General features: G+C 35.0%; 2 protein-coding genes across 5 annotated transcripts; both read left to right on the top strand.

The window, feature by feature from the left end:
• The first annotated feature begins 1,727 nt into the window (after nucleotides 1-1,727).
• LOC132305111 (uncharacterized) lies at nucleotides 1,728-3,311 on the top strand. The gene is made up of 4 exons (XM_059802790.1): nucleotides 1,728-2,009; nucleotides 2,349-2,878; nucleotides 2,962-3,055; nucleotides 3,231-3,311. Exons 1-4 carry the CDS (start codon nucleotides 1,884-1,886, stop codon nucleotides 3,309-3,311), a joined length of 831 nt encoding a protein of 276 aa, XP_059658773.1. The 5' UTR covers nucleotides 1,728-1,883.
• Nucleotides 3,312-9,926: 6,615 nt separating this feature from the next.
• Nucleotides 9,927-13,991, top strand: LOC132303516 (uncharacterized). Of its 4 annotated transcripts, XR_009481260.1 has the most exons (6): nucleotides 9,927-10,019; nucleotides 10,651-11,890; nucleotides 11,976-12,055; nucleotides 12,192-12,267; nucleotides 12,441-12,676; nucleotides 13,492-13,991. XR_009481260.1 is itself a non-coding variant. In XM_059800802.1 (5 exons), the coding sequence occupies exons 2-5, from the start codon at nucleotides 11,979-11,981 to the stop codon at nucleotides 13,528-13,530; spliced, it is 306 nt and encodes a 101-aa protein (XP_059656785.1). In that variant the 5' UTR covers nucleotides 11,644-11,890; nucleotides 11,976-11,978; the 3' UTR covers nucleotides 13,531-13,883. The 4 variants fall into 4 exon arrangements, 1 of the variants encoding a protein (XP_059656785.1); XR_009481261.1 differs by lacking the exon at nucleotides 13,492-13,991 and having other exon boundaries at nucleotides 12,588-13,485; XR_009481259.1 differs by lacking the exon at nucleotides 13,492-13,991 and having other exon boundaries at nucleotides 12,441-13,485.
• Nucleotides 13,992-14,791: the final 800 nt, after the last annotated feature.

Genomic DNA, 14,791 nt, shown 5'->3' with positions numbered 1-14,791 from the left:
TAAATTATTTTTTGTTAAATGCTAATTAAAGAAAGAAATTTTTTTTTCTTAGGGGGGCAAGTATAGATTTTATACTACATATGCTATATTATTTTATTTTTACCTATACTAAAAAAAAAAATTCCAAAAAATTAGGGGGGGCCATTTCCCCCGCCAGCCTCCCCTTGCCTCCCACCCTTGTATATTTTCTCATAACCAAAAAACAGAAAAAAAAATTTTGCTGCTATGTTTCAAACTTTCATGCAAATGGGTGTTTATATATATTAAACCTCCTCTTTGGAGAGAAAGGGATGATACCGCTAGGCCATTTGGTCCTTTGGTCTTCTATATTTTTTTTAATCTTTGTATTTGATTTTACATCTATTTGGACCTTCTTAACATGCATTTATTAGCAAAAGTTTTACACTTTTCTACTTATCTTTATTCAAACAATAAAGATTTGAACTTCAAACTCTGAAAGCCAAATGAGCCCAAACCCCATCTCTAATTGGGCTTTAAAAGTACATCTCCATATCACAACTCTTATTCAAATTTCTATATTTAATTGCAATTATTAATTGAATGGCTAATTGTGCTTTACAAGCCCACCATTCCGACAGAAATGGTTGGCTCAATGGTCCCACTTGAATGCCATCCCATTATTTTGGTTGGAATGGTTGGCCCAAGAAGCATTTTTAAAATTAATTTACATTTAGGCTCCATTTGTTTGGGTGTAAAATATTTTTTTTTTTAACTTTTATATTTGATTGTCTTAAAATATTTACAAAGGAAAAAAATATTAAAATTTAACAAATATAACTTAACCATCAATTTTCAGCAAGATATTTTACGCGCCCGTCATTGTAAATTTTTTAAACTGAGTATGTGTGAATGATTACATTTAAAAATATCAAAAAAGATCAGTATAATTATAATCAACTTCAAATTAAAATATGCCCTGATGCATAATTTCATTTTTTTGGTGGTCTGGTCTCTTTTTTAGTTTGAAATTATAATCAACTTCAAACTAAAAATTGAATAAATCTTTGTCAATACTACCGGTTCAAGTGCTGAGACTTGCATCAACGAAGACAAAGTGACAAATCGTCAGGCGGAACAAAATACTACTATATTCACTTATCTATTGGACTATCTTAATTATTTGATGATTTGGTTATAAATTAGTAAATATGGATTCCAGGAGTATTCTCCTAATCTCTTCCAAGTATTATAATTCAAAAGAAAACCATACATTAAGCAACAGAAAATAACACCATGTGTGAACCACTATGAATATATCATGTGATTGTGTTTTAATCTGTTTGTTGATTTATTTAATCTGCTTATACATGATTATCTAAATAAAATAAGAACTAAAATGAAAGATTACAAGCATTAATTGTGAAGCTCATATATGAAATCAATAGATACCAAGTAATTATTGGAAGAAAACTTAAACCATTAATTTTGCTGGTTGCATTATTTTAAAGGGAAGCTATGCCCTCTTTCCCTCCTTTTTGTTCCTCCTAATGACTAAGATATACTAGTTGAGTTATTGGTATTATCACCTGCAAACTGATATTTTGCAGGTTAAATTTCCTGCTGGAGGAATTGTTTATGAAGAAATTAGACAACTTGGAAGAGATATGGCACATCACAATTTCAACCTACTCTGTTTCCAAACTGAGAAAGTTAGAACTGAAAAAGTGTCGCAAGCTATTAAATGTTGCTTCAACAGAATTGAACCTAAAAGAAGTCGAAGTGCTACAATGTGAGCCCCTGCAAGAGGTATTTAAAGTTGAAGGGTCAAAGGGGGCAGAAGGAACAGTTTTGTTCCCTCAATTAAAGAAAGTGGTCTTTGAAGACCTACCATGCCTGACGAGCTTTTACAAGAAGATTTCTGAATGCCATCCTCACTGACAATGGAAATAAGAGGTTGTCCCATATTAACGATGTTTCCTTGTCAATACCTCAACACTGTGGAGTTAAAGACAGCCGATGCCCCTTTACAACCATTCCGGAACAAGAAGGTAATGTCTGTTGATTCCCATTACTGTAATGAAAAAACCATTGTTCCAATTTTCTCTGGTGTTATTGAAAATTTGCATGTCAATTTACATCCATCCATTTAGCAAGGTCCAAATCAAAACCAGAGCCTCAAATGAATGCCACTAGTTGTGAGGGAAAACAACCTAATATGCACTTATATATATATAATTTGGGAAGAAATTTATTTATCTGTAGAACATGAAACAGAATTAGAACAGAAAATTAGAAGGTGCTTAACAAAGGGGTAGTCAGTATTGCTCGGTTTGCTTTGTTTTTTTTAGCGGAATACACATGCTCGACATAATGTTTGATTTTTGCAGGTTGAATTTCCTATCATAAAGAAATTAGTACTCAATGATGGGAGCATGTTAGAAGGTGTTCTGCATGCACAACTCCCATCTGGGTCCTTTAGCAAAGTAAGATTCCTAGAGGTGAAAAACTACTACAATTTAGTAAATGCTCGTACCCTGCTACAGTGGTTTGAGGTTGTTGAAGAACTCAAAGTGGAATATTGTTTTTCATTAGAAGTTGTCTTCAAGCTTGAAGAACTTGATGCCATTCAAAGAAAGTCAATAGTGTCTTCCCAAATAAAAAAGTTGACATTGATTTGTTTACCTAAATTGGTGAATATTTGGATAATGGAACCACAGGGACTTTTGGTCTTTCACAACCTAACATATTTAACAGTTCAAGCTTGCTACAGCCTTAGATACTTACTCTCGCTCTCAATGGCAAGTCTTCTCACACAACTAAGAGTACTAGTGATTCAAAAATGTAGCGTGATGGAAGAAATAGTTGGAAGTGAAGGACAAGGAGAAGAGGATGCCAAGGGGGAAATCGTTTTCTCTCAGTTAGAGTCTCTGGAGTTCTTATATCTACCGCACCTCACAAGTTTTTGTCGCGCAAATAATGCTTTTAAATTCCCATCATAAGCACGCTGGATATAAAAGTAACAGGAGATGGTGGGTTGTTACGCCATGTGAGTGACCTTAATAGCTATGTGCAGCAGTACATTCGGAAAGGAAAGGTAACTACTGAATGTCGTGAATTTTTAATAAGAGTTTGTATACAAATGCTTTTTCCTGCATGGTAGCTTTTAACCATCTTAATTACTATTTTTATGAACTTTTGTCTTGGAATTACTACAAGCAATGACTTAGGTAATTCTTTTCATTTCACCCGTCCACTTCTTTTTAATTCAGGGACTAGCTGTGGATGATGATGATGATGAAGAAACAGGTAGTGGTGATGATGATGAAACAAGTAGTGATGAAGAAATCTAGCTGTCCAAATTGTGTGTGGGTTTGTTTTGGTGAGAATCTCTGTTATGGGTTATGGTACTTATAAAATTGCTTCTCCAAAATTGTTTGTAGGATGTGAAATATTATATATATATATATACACACACACACACGGGTTCTCATTATAAGTTCGTAAATATTGATATAATAGTTTTTGGACTATTCTTTTAAAACCTCTAAATATCCATGAATCTCTAGTGAAGTTGCTCCCAAAATGTAATTTATTACTGTCAGACTTTAGATGGTATGGAAGAGAACTATGAAAATTCACATTTTTTAATATTTTATGATTTCCCTTGATTATGATATATAGTTATGTATATATAATATTAACTTGAGACTTCGGAGTGATATTCCATTTTGTTTTTCAACAAATGTATTCCATTTTAAAGAAAATAGAATTATTATTCCTAATTTCATAATTCAATAACATAAACCATAGGACACTTCGTTGAAACAAAGGTGTTAATGCATTTGTTTCATTTTTTATGTAACCAGGCAAAGGGCAATAAGACTGCATCATTTTGTTGCCTCGCATGTTTGATTTTATTACTATTCACAGTTGGAAATTAATAATCATTGCCTATAATATTCATATGGACTCAAAGTTTGGGGCTGCCTATTTGCCAAGCCCGGGTTGATCACTAGGGCTATTCACTGCCTATGAACAGAGCATCATTATTTTCATTTTGCAGATAGGCCTTTGGGCTGGGCCCTGATCTATTTAGAAAAGTCCAGGTCCGCTGCTTCGAACCATAGACTTCGAACCATAGACAATGGGGGTATTGTACCCTCAGATCTCCTAGCCATAAAATGTGATGGTGAGACAATAAAAAATCTAATAAATGATCAAAGGAATGAAAGTTTTTTTTTTTTTTTTTTTTGATTGGGATCGGAACTCACTTGGACAGGGCCCCTTCGGACCCATCCAAGGCTACAAACTGGAGATGCTGTCGACGGTCCCTCACCTCAGCAACAATTTCAGTCGAGAATTATAATGATAATGGACGGGTTCGAACCTGAGACCTAAGGCAGTCCAGGTCGTGACCTTACCAATTCGGTCAAGCCCCGGGCCAAAGGAATGAAAGCTAGTATCATAGAATTTCTAAAAATTCAGATTCTGTTTGTTAATGGTAGTAATACATACACTTTCAAAATGACCAATATTGCTCGTCTTCATTCCGTCTTCTTTTAAAAATCCTGTCAAGGCCGGCATCATATTTAGGTGAATTAGGTGGCCCTTTAGGCCCACTGTAATTTTTTGAACTAATTTTCAATTTTCTGATAATTAAAAATAGAAAACTTATATATATATATATATATATATATATGAAAAAAAGACTTGTTTGGTTCCATTATTTTTCATGTTAAGGAGAGACAAATTAAAGGCATGACAAATTTCTCCTAAATTTTGGAGAGGGAAAAAAAAAATGGAGGACGAATTTTTTTTTCTTTTTCCATTTTTTTAGTACAATTAATAATAGCAATGAAAATGAACTCAAGATTTCATAAGCATTAGTTCATTTCTAGATCTTATATCCATTGTCAAAAGAATGATAAATTTGCTTTTATACTATTAAACATTACTTTACCTTCCAAAAATAATATTAAAGAAACCCAACACACGAAAGCTTTTTTTTTTTGTAATTGGAGTTGTACTAAAAAGAAAAATAAAGAGTACTGGACCATAGAAGGCATATCCTCATAATCAATGGAGAAAAAGGTGAGGGAAATCAATAGAGAAAACCCACTTCCAGTACAAACGGAAAGAGAAATTGTATTAGGAGAGAAGATAATGAATAGTAGCATTTTGGACATCCAACACCTCCAACAGCAAAGTCTAGCCATTGTCATTTGTCTCTAGATTTCTAATATGACCCGTGGAGTCTTGCATTCATTTTCTGCCGTATTTCCCAAAGAACTGATGCATATAGGATTTTTAAAGAGGCGGAAGCTTGATAGTGATCCCCGAACCAGTGAAACATGTCCCATATAGTAATTACCTCAGCAAACTGTTGCGTGTCCCAATTAAGAACCTTTGGGTTAAAGAGGCGGAAGATTTGGACTCGTCCGGTCCATGGTCTCGTTTCCTTGTGCTACCCCCACGTGCATACCAACCTCATGACTCAGGGTACAGGGGTCACTTGGGGATGGCAAAGGGACGGATTTAGCTAATTTCTATTCCGTACGTTAAAAAATTTGTCTCACTAACTCTATCCTTACTTTAGTATGGGTTTGTAATTGGTATACTATTTTTGCTTCTACTCCGGTAAATAAAGTACCGACTCTACCCTGCTAAATAACTAGTCCAATGTGCTCAAATTTGGGTTATAATAAGTTGGCTCAGCTTTAAAATTATTAAATAATAAATATTAATATATTAACTGACACTAATAACAAAATAACAAAGAGTTTTAAAAATATTAAATATTATATATATATATATATATATATATATATTAAAGGTACATATATAACAGGATCGGGGTCGGGGCGAGTATATTATTAAATCTGTCTCCATCCCAAATCCCTTTTTAATTTTTTATTATTTTATTATATTCACCCCAAATTCATTTAGGGGCTACAAAAATTGCCCCATTGAAGATGGTGAATCGAAAGAAATTGCCAAGAGTCCCTCAAGTACGTAGTCAATCTCTATTTCGACTAGACAAGACACCACTAACCCCTAACGCCCCCATTTCCCACTAAGGATCTTATTTGGGCCCATAAATTTCTATCCTTACGGCCCATTGAGTCTCTGGATCCCAAACCCACTTTAATTCTCTCAGATCCCAAACCCAAAGCCTAACCCCTAATCAGCCAGATATCCAAGCCCAGGATCCCTTTGAGCAAATCATTATTGTCGAGGGCGCGCTCTCTCTCTCTCTCTCTCAAATTTAGGGCAAATTACATTCAACTTAATGTTTCGTCAACTTATACTCACCTCCCTTCTTATTTATGAATTAACAATTACCTCTCAAGATTTATATACATATAATAAAGACCTCCCCTCTATTAACAGAAAATACTGTTTCTAATTAAAAATAATGTTGCCATCAATTTTTATTTTTAAATTCTTATTCTACCCTCCAAAGAAATGTAAATAAATTAACTACAATATCTAAAATACTCTGGTAATTATTTATCCTCTCCTCTCTCAAATTCTCTCTCTAATATCTTTTTCTCTCCTCTCTTCTCTCTCTTTCCTCCATCAAAATCAAAACATAAAGCATGAAGCGCCGTATCAATTTTGTCCCTGTTCGCCGGAAATGGTTCCGTTGCCGATACGAACTCCTTGATGTCCCGTGCATGCCGTTGTTCATCGCTGGTTCATTTCCAAGTCGGTTGCTCGCCGGGATCACTGGTTCATTTCCTCGCTAGCGAGTTCCTTGCTCCACTACTGATCCGTCCGCTTCACTGCCGGACATATCTGTCTACGCCGAACTGAACAACCAAACCAGTCATTGCAGTCTTCAGCATCACAACCAAGCTTTCAACCCCGTTCAGTCAAGCCGCCGGCATTCTTGCTTGTCGCCACTGTACCTCCTTTTACTGCCGTTGCCGAACAGCCCCGTGCCGTTCTTCTTGCTCGCGCGAGCAGTCCAAATGCACCAGCACCGGGCCGATTGCTTTGAGGAATACTGGTATCAAAAATGTGGTGGCTAATACCAATGCGAAGCAAGAAGGAAGAAATACAAATTGCTAATGACCATCTTAATAAATTTTTCTCATATATTTCGGATATTCCCAATATCTCAAATTGGGAGCTTTTCTTAGCAGTCCGATGAGAAAAAACTCCATTAACTCTGGCACTCAACCAGTGATTGTTCAAAACTCAAACCAGACACAAAATCGTCTAGTGTGGTTCCTTGGTCTGTGGAGTGCAAAATTTTGTTCTTGTGCCGAGAGTGTGAATTTGTGCTTACCGTGAGCAAGGATGAACAGCGGGTAGAAAGGATTTGTTTATGATCTGTTTCGGTTCATCAGAATCCGGAAAACTAAGCTCCGGCATCAGATTGGTAGTGGTAGAGCTTGCCGAAAATGTGGCGGGAGATCTTTAGACCGACGGGCTTTGACATCTAACGCTCTGCAACGGCGAGGGGCAATTACGGAATAGAAAGGATGTCGCGATTCTGGCAGAATACATCGAGCTTTGTGCTCAGCGATGGCTGCTGTTTGATGAGGCTGGCAACGGTGAAGATGATGCATGGTTACAACGGTGATGGATGGAGCAGGGATTCACAAGTATTTGGGATTTTTGGAAATTTTTGTCTTTTCAAATTACATTATGTTTTTAATAAAATATAATATAAATTTTAAAAAGGTAGAAAAGTAATTCCATTATAATCGTTAAAGCTGAAAATCCAAAAACTCTTATGGAAAAGGTCATTGTTGTTCGGCAAAAAAGAAATGTGCATTTGACTCCTAATCCTTCGATTTCCCCTCTTTCTTGGTCACCTCTCCCTTTCGGCAATCAAGTGCAATGTTGATACATCTTTTTTCCATTCAACCGGCCTTGGGGGAGAGGGAGCTATTTTTAGAAATTCAGACGGCTTGGTTCTTCAAGCAGTTGTTTTTAAACAGTTTTCGGCTTCATCTCCATTGGTGGCTGAAGCATTGGCTTTTAAACTTGCTGTCATGTGGGCTCAGGTTTTTGATTTTCAGCACATCTGGTTTGAAAGTGATGCTCAAACTCTTGTGGAAGCTTTGCATGTCAGTTCTAGGTGCCCTTCAAGCATTGCCTCATGTATTTATGATATTCGCACTGACCTGGACATCTTCTCCTGGGTTAAGGTGTCTCATGTGTGGCGGCAAGGAAATCGAGCAGCCCATGCCCTTATATCACTCTCTTCTTCGTGCTTGTGTGCTGATTCTGTAATCTCCCATCTTCCGGCGGAGGTGCTTCAGTTGGTGGAGTTGGACTACCGTCCTTTTTTTTTCTTCTGTTTGCCGGGAAAAAAAAAAAACAAAAACAAAAAAACAAAAAAAAACAAGAGATGTAGGTTGATGAAACCTCAGGTACCCTATACATTAATAATTCATTATTATTATTATCCCACCAACAATAGAGTATCTACTTCTGTTAATTCACTATTTATAGATTTTATAATATCAATTCGGATATATTGGCTCTGATTTTTTTTTAGCAAGAAGCCATTCTTATCTTTGACAATGGAGAGTGTCTGATTTTATATGCTAAATTTGGCGCATTCATTAATTGATTCATCATTTGATCTCTATAAATAAATAATTTTTTAATTTTTTTGGGTAATGGCTATAAATATAAATTGGAGTCACCAATCACCACACACATATAATATATATATTATTGAATCTTAATTCACTTGAAATTAATCAGGCATTCAAGTAATGCCTGACATTGTGATAAGTCTTTCATGGTGCGTTCGGTTGTAGGTGTGGTGGTGTTATCTCTTCTGTGTGGGTTTGTTTTGGGTAAGGACTGCACTAACAAGCCTGATGAGATAGCATCAAACACTGTCCAAGGTGAGCTGGTGACTACGACGAATACAACATGGAAGAGAAACTTGCTAGCGCAATACCATGACCATGAGAAGGTGATTGAATGCGGCGAATTGGGCGATGGTGTCCAAGAAACTGAATACTTCAGTTGGTTTTAAACTGAACCCTCAAGGATGTGTCTCTTCATGATGTGAGACTAAATGACCCTTCATCATTTCATTGGCAGTCTCTGCAGGCAAACTCTGAACACTTAGTGATGTTAGAACCTGATAGCTTGGTTTGGAGCTTAAGGAAATATTATTGAATCTTAATTCACTTGAATTTCATTGGCAGTCTCAGCAGACAAACAGGGTTTGTCAAAAAGATGAGCCATCAATAAATGCTTTTGATCATGCTGCACATGGAGGTTGGGAGCATCCGAAATATGACCTCCGGAGCCATTTTGTAGGGCATTACCTGAGTGCCGCAGCTTTAATGTGGGCGAGCACTCATAATAATACTCTAAAGAGAAAATGAATGCAGTAGTTTTTGCGCTCGCTGCCTGTCAGAATAAAATTGGTACAGGGTATATATCTGCTTACCCAGATGAGTTTTTTGACCGTTACGAATCTGGAAAATGTGTGTGGGCACCATACTACATCATGCACAAGGTAAAAGCTGTGTTCAACATTGTATTAATTAATAGCTGTGAATCCATTTATGCTACACAACTAGCCTTATCTTAGTCTGCTTTTCACAGATATTGGCAGGTCTGTTTGATCAAAACAAATATGCGGGTAATGATCAGGCTCTAAAAATGATGATTCGTAAGGTGCAATACTTTTACAAGCGTGTGCAAAATATGATATCAAAGCAAAGTCTAGCAGCACACTATAAATTATTAGATACAGAAGTTGGCGGCATGAGTGACATCCTTTATCAGTTGTACAGCGTAACGGTGCGTAGCCCACGTCCACAGACAGCATTATAACTCTGTTACATTCATAAAGTAATCTTTTGGTATTGTTAATTGCTTGTGGTCTATTATATTTACAATTTTCACAAATATTTGTTGAACTTATTTTCTGATATTAGCGGTTTATTTGTTACCATGTGCAGCATGATCGATATTAGCGGTTTATTTGTTACCATGTGCAGCATGATCAAAAGCATTTATTGATGGCTCATCTTTTTGACAAACCCTGTTTCCTAGGAATCCTTGCATTAAAGGTAGTTATCACTTTCTTTTCTATATGCTACTCTTTTAAGTTTTCTGGTGGTTTTGAGTTTTTATTTATTTCATTAGTAAATACCTACCAATCAACTAACATGACAAATATAGATTGTTTAAATCAAAAGGTAAACAAGAAAAAAAAGTCATTTCAAAACAATATGCTAATCAAGGAGTATATTTGAAAATTGTTGGTTTTTTTGACCGTTACGAATTGTTGGTTTTTGAAAATTCTGGAATATATTTGGTTATGTTATCTAAAACAGTTTCACAGATGAATGTATTTGAAAATACAAATTGGTGTTATTCAATTTAACAATTCACCATTGGGAATCTATTCCTTGACATGAACTGGATCATATTTTACTTACTAAAAAATTTGAACCAATTCACTGATCTTTTACTTCTCTCCTTGATGCAGGAAGCTCTGATACCAATTGGTATCAGTGCTTTCTATGTCAACCGGTATCTGATCTTCCAATGAGATTCCAAATCTATACATTACAAAGATTAGCATCATGTATATTCAAGATTTCTTGCTGATTTTTATTTTGGTGATTTTAATAAACCATGTCTGTATTATTCTTATTTTTCAAATAACATTGCCAAATTTATGTCTTTCATTTGTAGATGGATGATATAGCTCGGTTTCATACCAATACTCATATTCCACATGTTATTGGAGCTCAAATGCGGTACGAAGTTACTGGTGATCCACTTTAGAGGGTAAATTGCTATAATTCATTTCAATATCTGTCCTCAAAGCATAATAACTCAATGAAGCATTTTCTTGATTTCAGTTTTTAGTGTCAAGTATTATTACGGTCTTTTTTTTTTTTTTTTTTTTTTTTTTTTTTTGATATTGAGAATAGGAACTTTCTGGTTTACTACTTTGTCGAAAAATCTTGAGGGCAAGCAACTTTTTTTTTTCCTCCACTTTTTCTTCTTCAGCCTCTCTCTCTCTCTTTTTCTTTTTTCTTTTTTTCTTTTTTTATTTTTTATTTTTTTTACAAGTAGGGAAAAACTATTGAAGATAAATGACTGGAGCACAGCTACTCGTCCCTCAACAAAGTAATGGTCCTAATAATCATGGAGGTAAAATGACCTCGAAAGAAGTCAAGAGGGAGAGCCGCATATGAATTCAGTCCTTATTCGGCTTTTGAATGGATTGAGTTTTGTTATGAATCCAGTCCTTCAATTCAAATTTGGTTAAAAAGTGTATTCTCTTTATCATGGTGATGAACCAAAATCAGTCCATTTGTTAACCAACGGGTCAACCTTGGTTTTTTAGTGATCTGATCCAATTATAATAAATCAGAATTAATTAGTATACAAATTTTTTAGATTAAAGTATTTATGCATAGCATATATATAATGCTTAAAAGATATATAAATATATTTCATTTTATTAAGAATCTAATATGAAAAATTATTTATTTGATTTGTGCTTAATTCTATTTACACAATTTGAGGGCAAGCCTTGGCGCAACAGTAAGATTGTTCCACTGAGAAAACAAGGAAACAACTTCTACGTATGCGCAGTTAAGGTTGCATACATCTTATCTGACTCTCCTCACTGTGACATGAAGGTCACAAATTGCGGACATCTCGTGCACTGGATTTGCCCTTTAATCTCTATTATCAAATTCGCATAAAACCAATAGGCTTCAGGGTTAAACCTGTTGCAACACATTTAAATTGCCTCACTTGGGCCTTTCAAGAGATACACAATTTCGTCTTTGACAGCATCATCTGTTCATTGTGGTTTGTGGAGTAGAAAACTGCAGTTCCTAAATATTCCTCCATTTCTAATTGAGATGCTTTTCAGAGGGAGCAACCATGGAAATTAATTTTAATTTTGCCCCTTTAGGTAGCACAACGGTTTTCTAGCTGAAGAATGGCTATTCTCATCGTATATTGGATCATCGTTTTATGATTTTTTTTTTTAATGGCAGGACATGGCTACTTTCTTCATGGAGATTCTTGACTCTTCTCACACCTATGCAACTGGAGGGACATCAGTTGACGAGTTCTGGTACAAAAAGTTTGAACTTTAAATAGTTTTTGATAATTACAACTATCTGTGGAAAGCTTTATACTTATTTATTGTCTTGATTGCTGAATTTCCTATGTGATTCTCGTTTGTTCTCATTTCCTCAACCCATGAGCAGGGCGGACCCAATGCGACTGGGAGACACTCTGGGACGAGAAAATGAAGAATCATGTGCAACTCATAACATGCTGAAGGTCTGCTGTTTTGTTTTTTTTTTTTTTTCTTTTTGGAAGAAATTTTTTTTTCAGGGAGACGATTTTTCTCTCTTTGTTGTTGTTGTTAATACTTTTTAGATGAGTTAGCAGACACTTTTCACTTTATAATTTCTATTATTTTAGTTTAAAATCTCAGTGCTGTTTTTTACCAGCATCAAATGGCATATGATTTTGTAAGTGTCACGCAACCTGTTTAGATGGACCAAAGAAATCGCATATGCAGATTATTATGAGCGAGCCCTAACCAATGGTGTGCTGGTTGTCCTGCGGGCAGGGCTTCCTGGACAATTTATCTACAGGCTACCCCTATGCAGTGGATGTTCCAAGACTGTTAGTCACTATGGATGGGGAACAAAGTTCGATTCTTTTTGGTGCTGCTATGGGACAGGTATGGGCTTGAAACTTCATAAATTAAGAAAGGCAAATCCAGTGTACGAGACTCCTGTCATTGCGAGGTCTTGGGGAGGTTAGAAGTACGCAGCATTACCACATGTGAAGAGACTGTTTCCTTGAAACCTCATAAATATAAACCATATTTTATTCTAAAGTAAAATCTTTTTGCTTCTAAATAAGCGACTTAAAAATCTTCAAACAATTTTTTTAATTGCATCTTACAACCTTAGATTCCTAGATCTTATGATTTTCATTCTTAATCCCTTATGACGGGGAGAATTTGGTTGTTTACTTGTGGTTTTGTGTCACGATTTAGTTAATGTGCTCATTTTAAATAAACCAAAAATAGATGCAAACTGTCAATGTGTATTATAGCATAGTGGGATACAAGGAAAAGTACTGTATGAAAAAGTATGAAATCTAAACCATCTGATCTCTTGTGGCTAAAAACAAGAGTAAAGATAAAGCTGGATACAAGAAGCTGACAACATCGAAAAGAAATGAATTATTTTTGGAGAAAGAATTAATATTCAAAAATTATTAGCGAAGAGGAAATATAAGTAGGGACTGGAAATTTTTCAGTAGGTTAATAAAATATGTTTTGGTTGTTAGATACTGGAACCTTAAATTCTTTCTAACCCAAGTGATCATAAGGTTCAAGTTTCTTCTCTATGTCTTCTGCAACCAAACAGAGCGTTATGTATAAGACCTATTAAATTAATTTTATTTATCTTTGTTCAAGTGCTTGTCAGTTTCAGGTTCCAACAAAATTTTACAAATTCTTTTCCCATGCTTAATTTTTGGACGCAGAAAGGGGCAAGCCAATCATCCTACTTAGGCTTGACATAATAGACATTATGGTATGGCAGGAAAGCAGTAAGGATTGAGGAAATTCTACAACTAATCAAGTATATAAAGGTTTCGGCATACATCAATTTAGTATGAAATTTTAATAGGTTGCTGTCATTAAAGTGATATATATCTCCAAGTGTTTACCAAACGAAAAAAAAAAAAACTGTGTGACAACTTGCCTACATATTGATCAAGTCTTATACCAGGAATGAATCCAAAAGCATCCTCTTTCTCTAGAAGTGCACTATTATATCATGAGAGCGTCTTCCAGTTCTCTACTACTTGCGTTAATGGGTGACATAATAATGATCATGTGGGACTGTTCTCACAAAATTAAGTCCCAATTTCAAGAAATTTTAGCAATATAACTTGAAATTCAATTGCAAATGCACTATGCCTGTATTGTTGATGTAGCATAACATAGATTATACACAATTTTTTGACGGGCTATACGAATATTCAAGCTGAAGACCGTCAGCTTAATTTGTTTTCACTAGTTAAATGCTCTCAGAAATTCCATTGTTCTAGTTTATACAACCAAAAAGAATTCAAAAGCCAGTCTTTTAAAAGTTTTAGGCCCCAAAAGATAATAATCCAGCCATGAAAAACTCTTTAATTAGGTTCATCAAGCACATCTCCTAATTAAGTGGGATTAAGGTATGAGAATGACAAACCATTTGGTGAAACCGACCTAGTGTCCCCACACTTCCAACTTCCAACTCAGAAGGCACCTGGTGCAAACAAGCAGAATATTTGGTAGTTTACTATTTTAATACACAAAAATTCTAATACTATCACAATAGCATGAGCATATAAACAGTCAAATTCACTGCCCTTCCCCTGCATTCCATTCCCCACTTAAAAAAATATGGGATAAAAATAATATTAAAAATTACTTTACTTGAATGATGTGATTGCTAACACACTTTTCACAAATAACGAGATTCAATAAAAGTCAACTTTTTCTTAATATTTCCTCTTCAATTTTCAAATTTACATCGAAAATATATATTTACGCATATATGTATATATATATATATATATTTATTTATTTATTTCGAAATAAGTATTCATTTTTAAACCATGCATAACCAAACTAGAAAAGAATGATCATTTCATTTTCATTACATTTCCATTCCACTCTCTGCTTAATTTCATTCCTATCTTATTTCATTTCTTTATACCAAACTAGCTCTAAATTCTTTTCTCATCCACCAAAGAAACTAATAAGGGCTTTAATCTGAATTATTTAACTAAG

Source organism: Cornus florida, unplaced genomic scaffold (assembly GCF_030987335.1).
Source record: "Cornus florida cultivar Cherokee Brave unplaced genomic scaffold, ASM3098733v1 CherokeeBrave_3.0.0_Hap2_Chr04, whole genome shotgun sequence".
Classification (NCBI taxonomy): domain Eukaryota; kingdom Viridiplantae; phylum Streptophyta; class Magnoliopsida; order Cornales; family Cornaceae; genus Cornus; species Cornus florida.
This window is presented reverse-complemented; position numbering and strand designations above follow the sequence as displayed.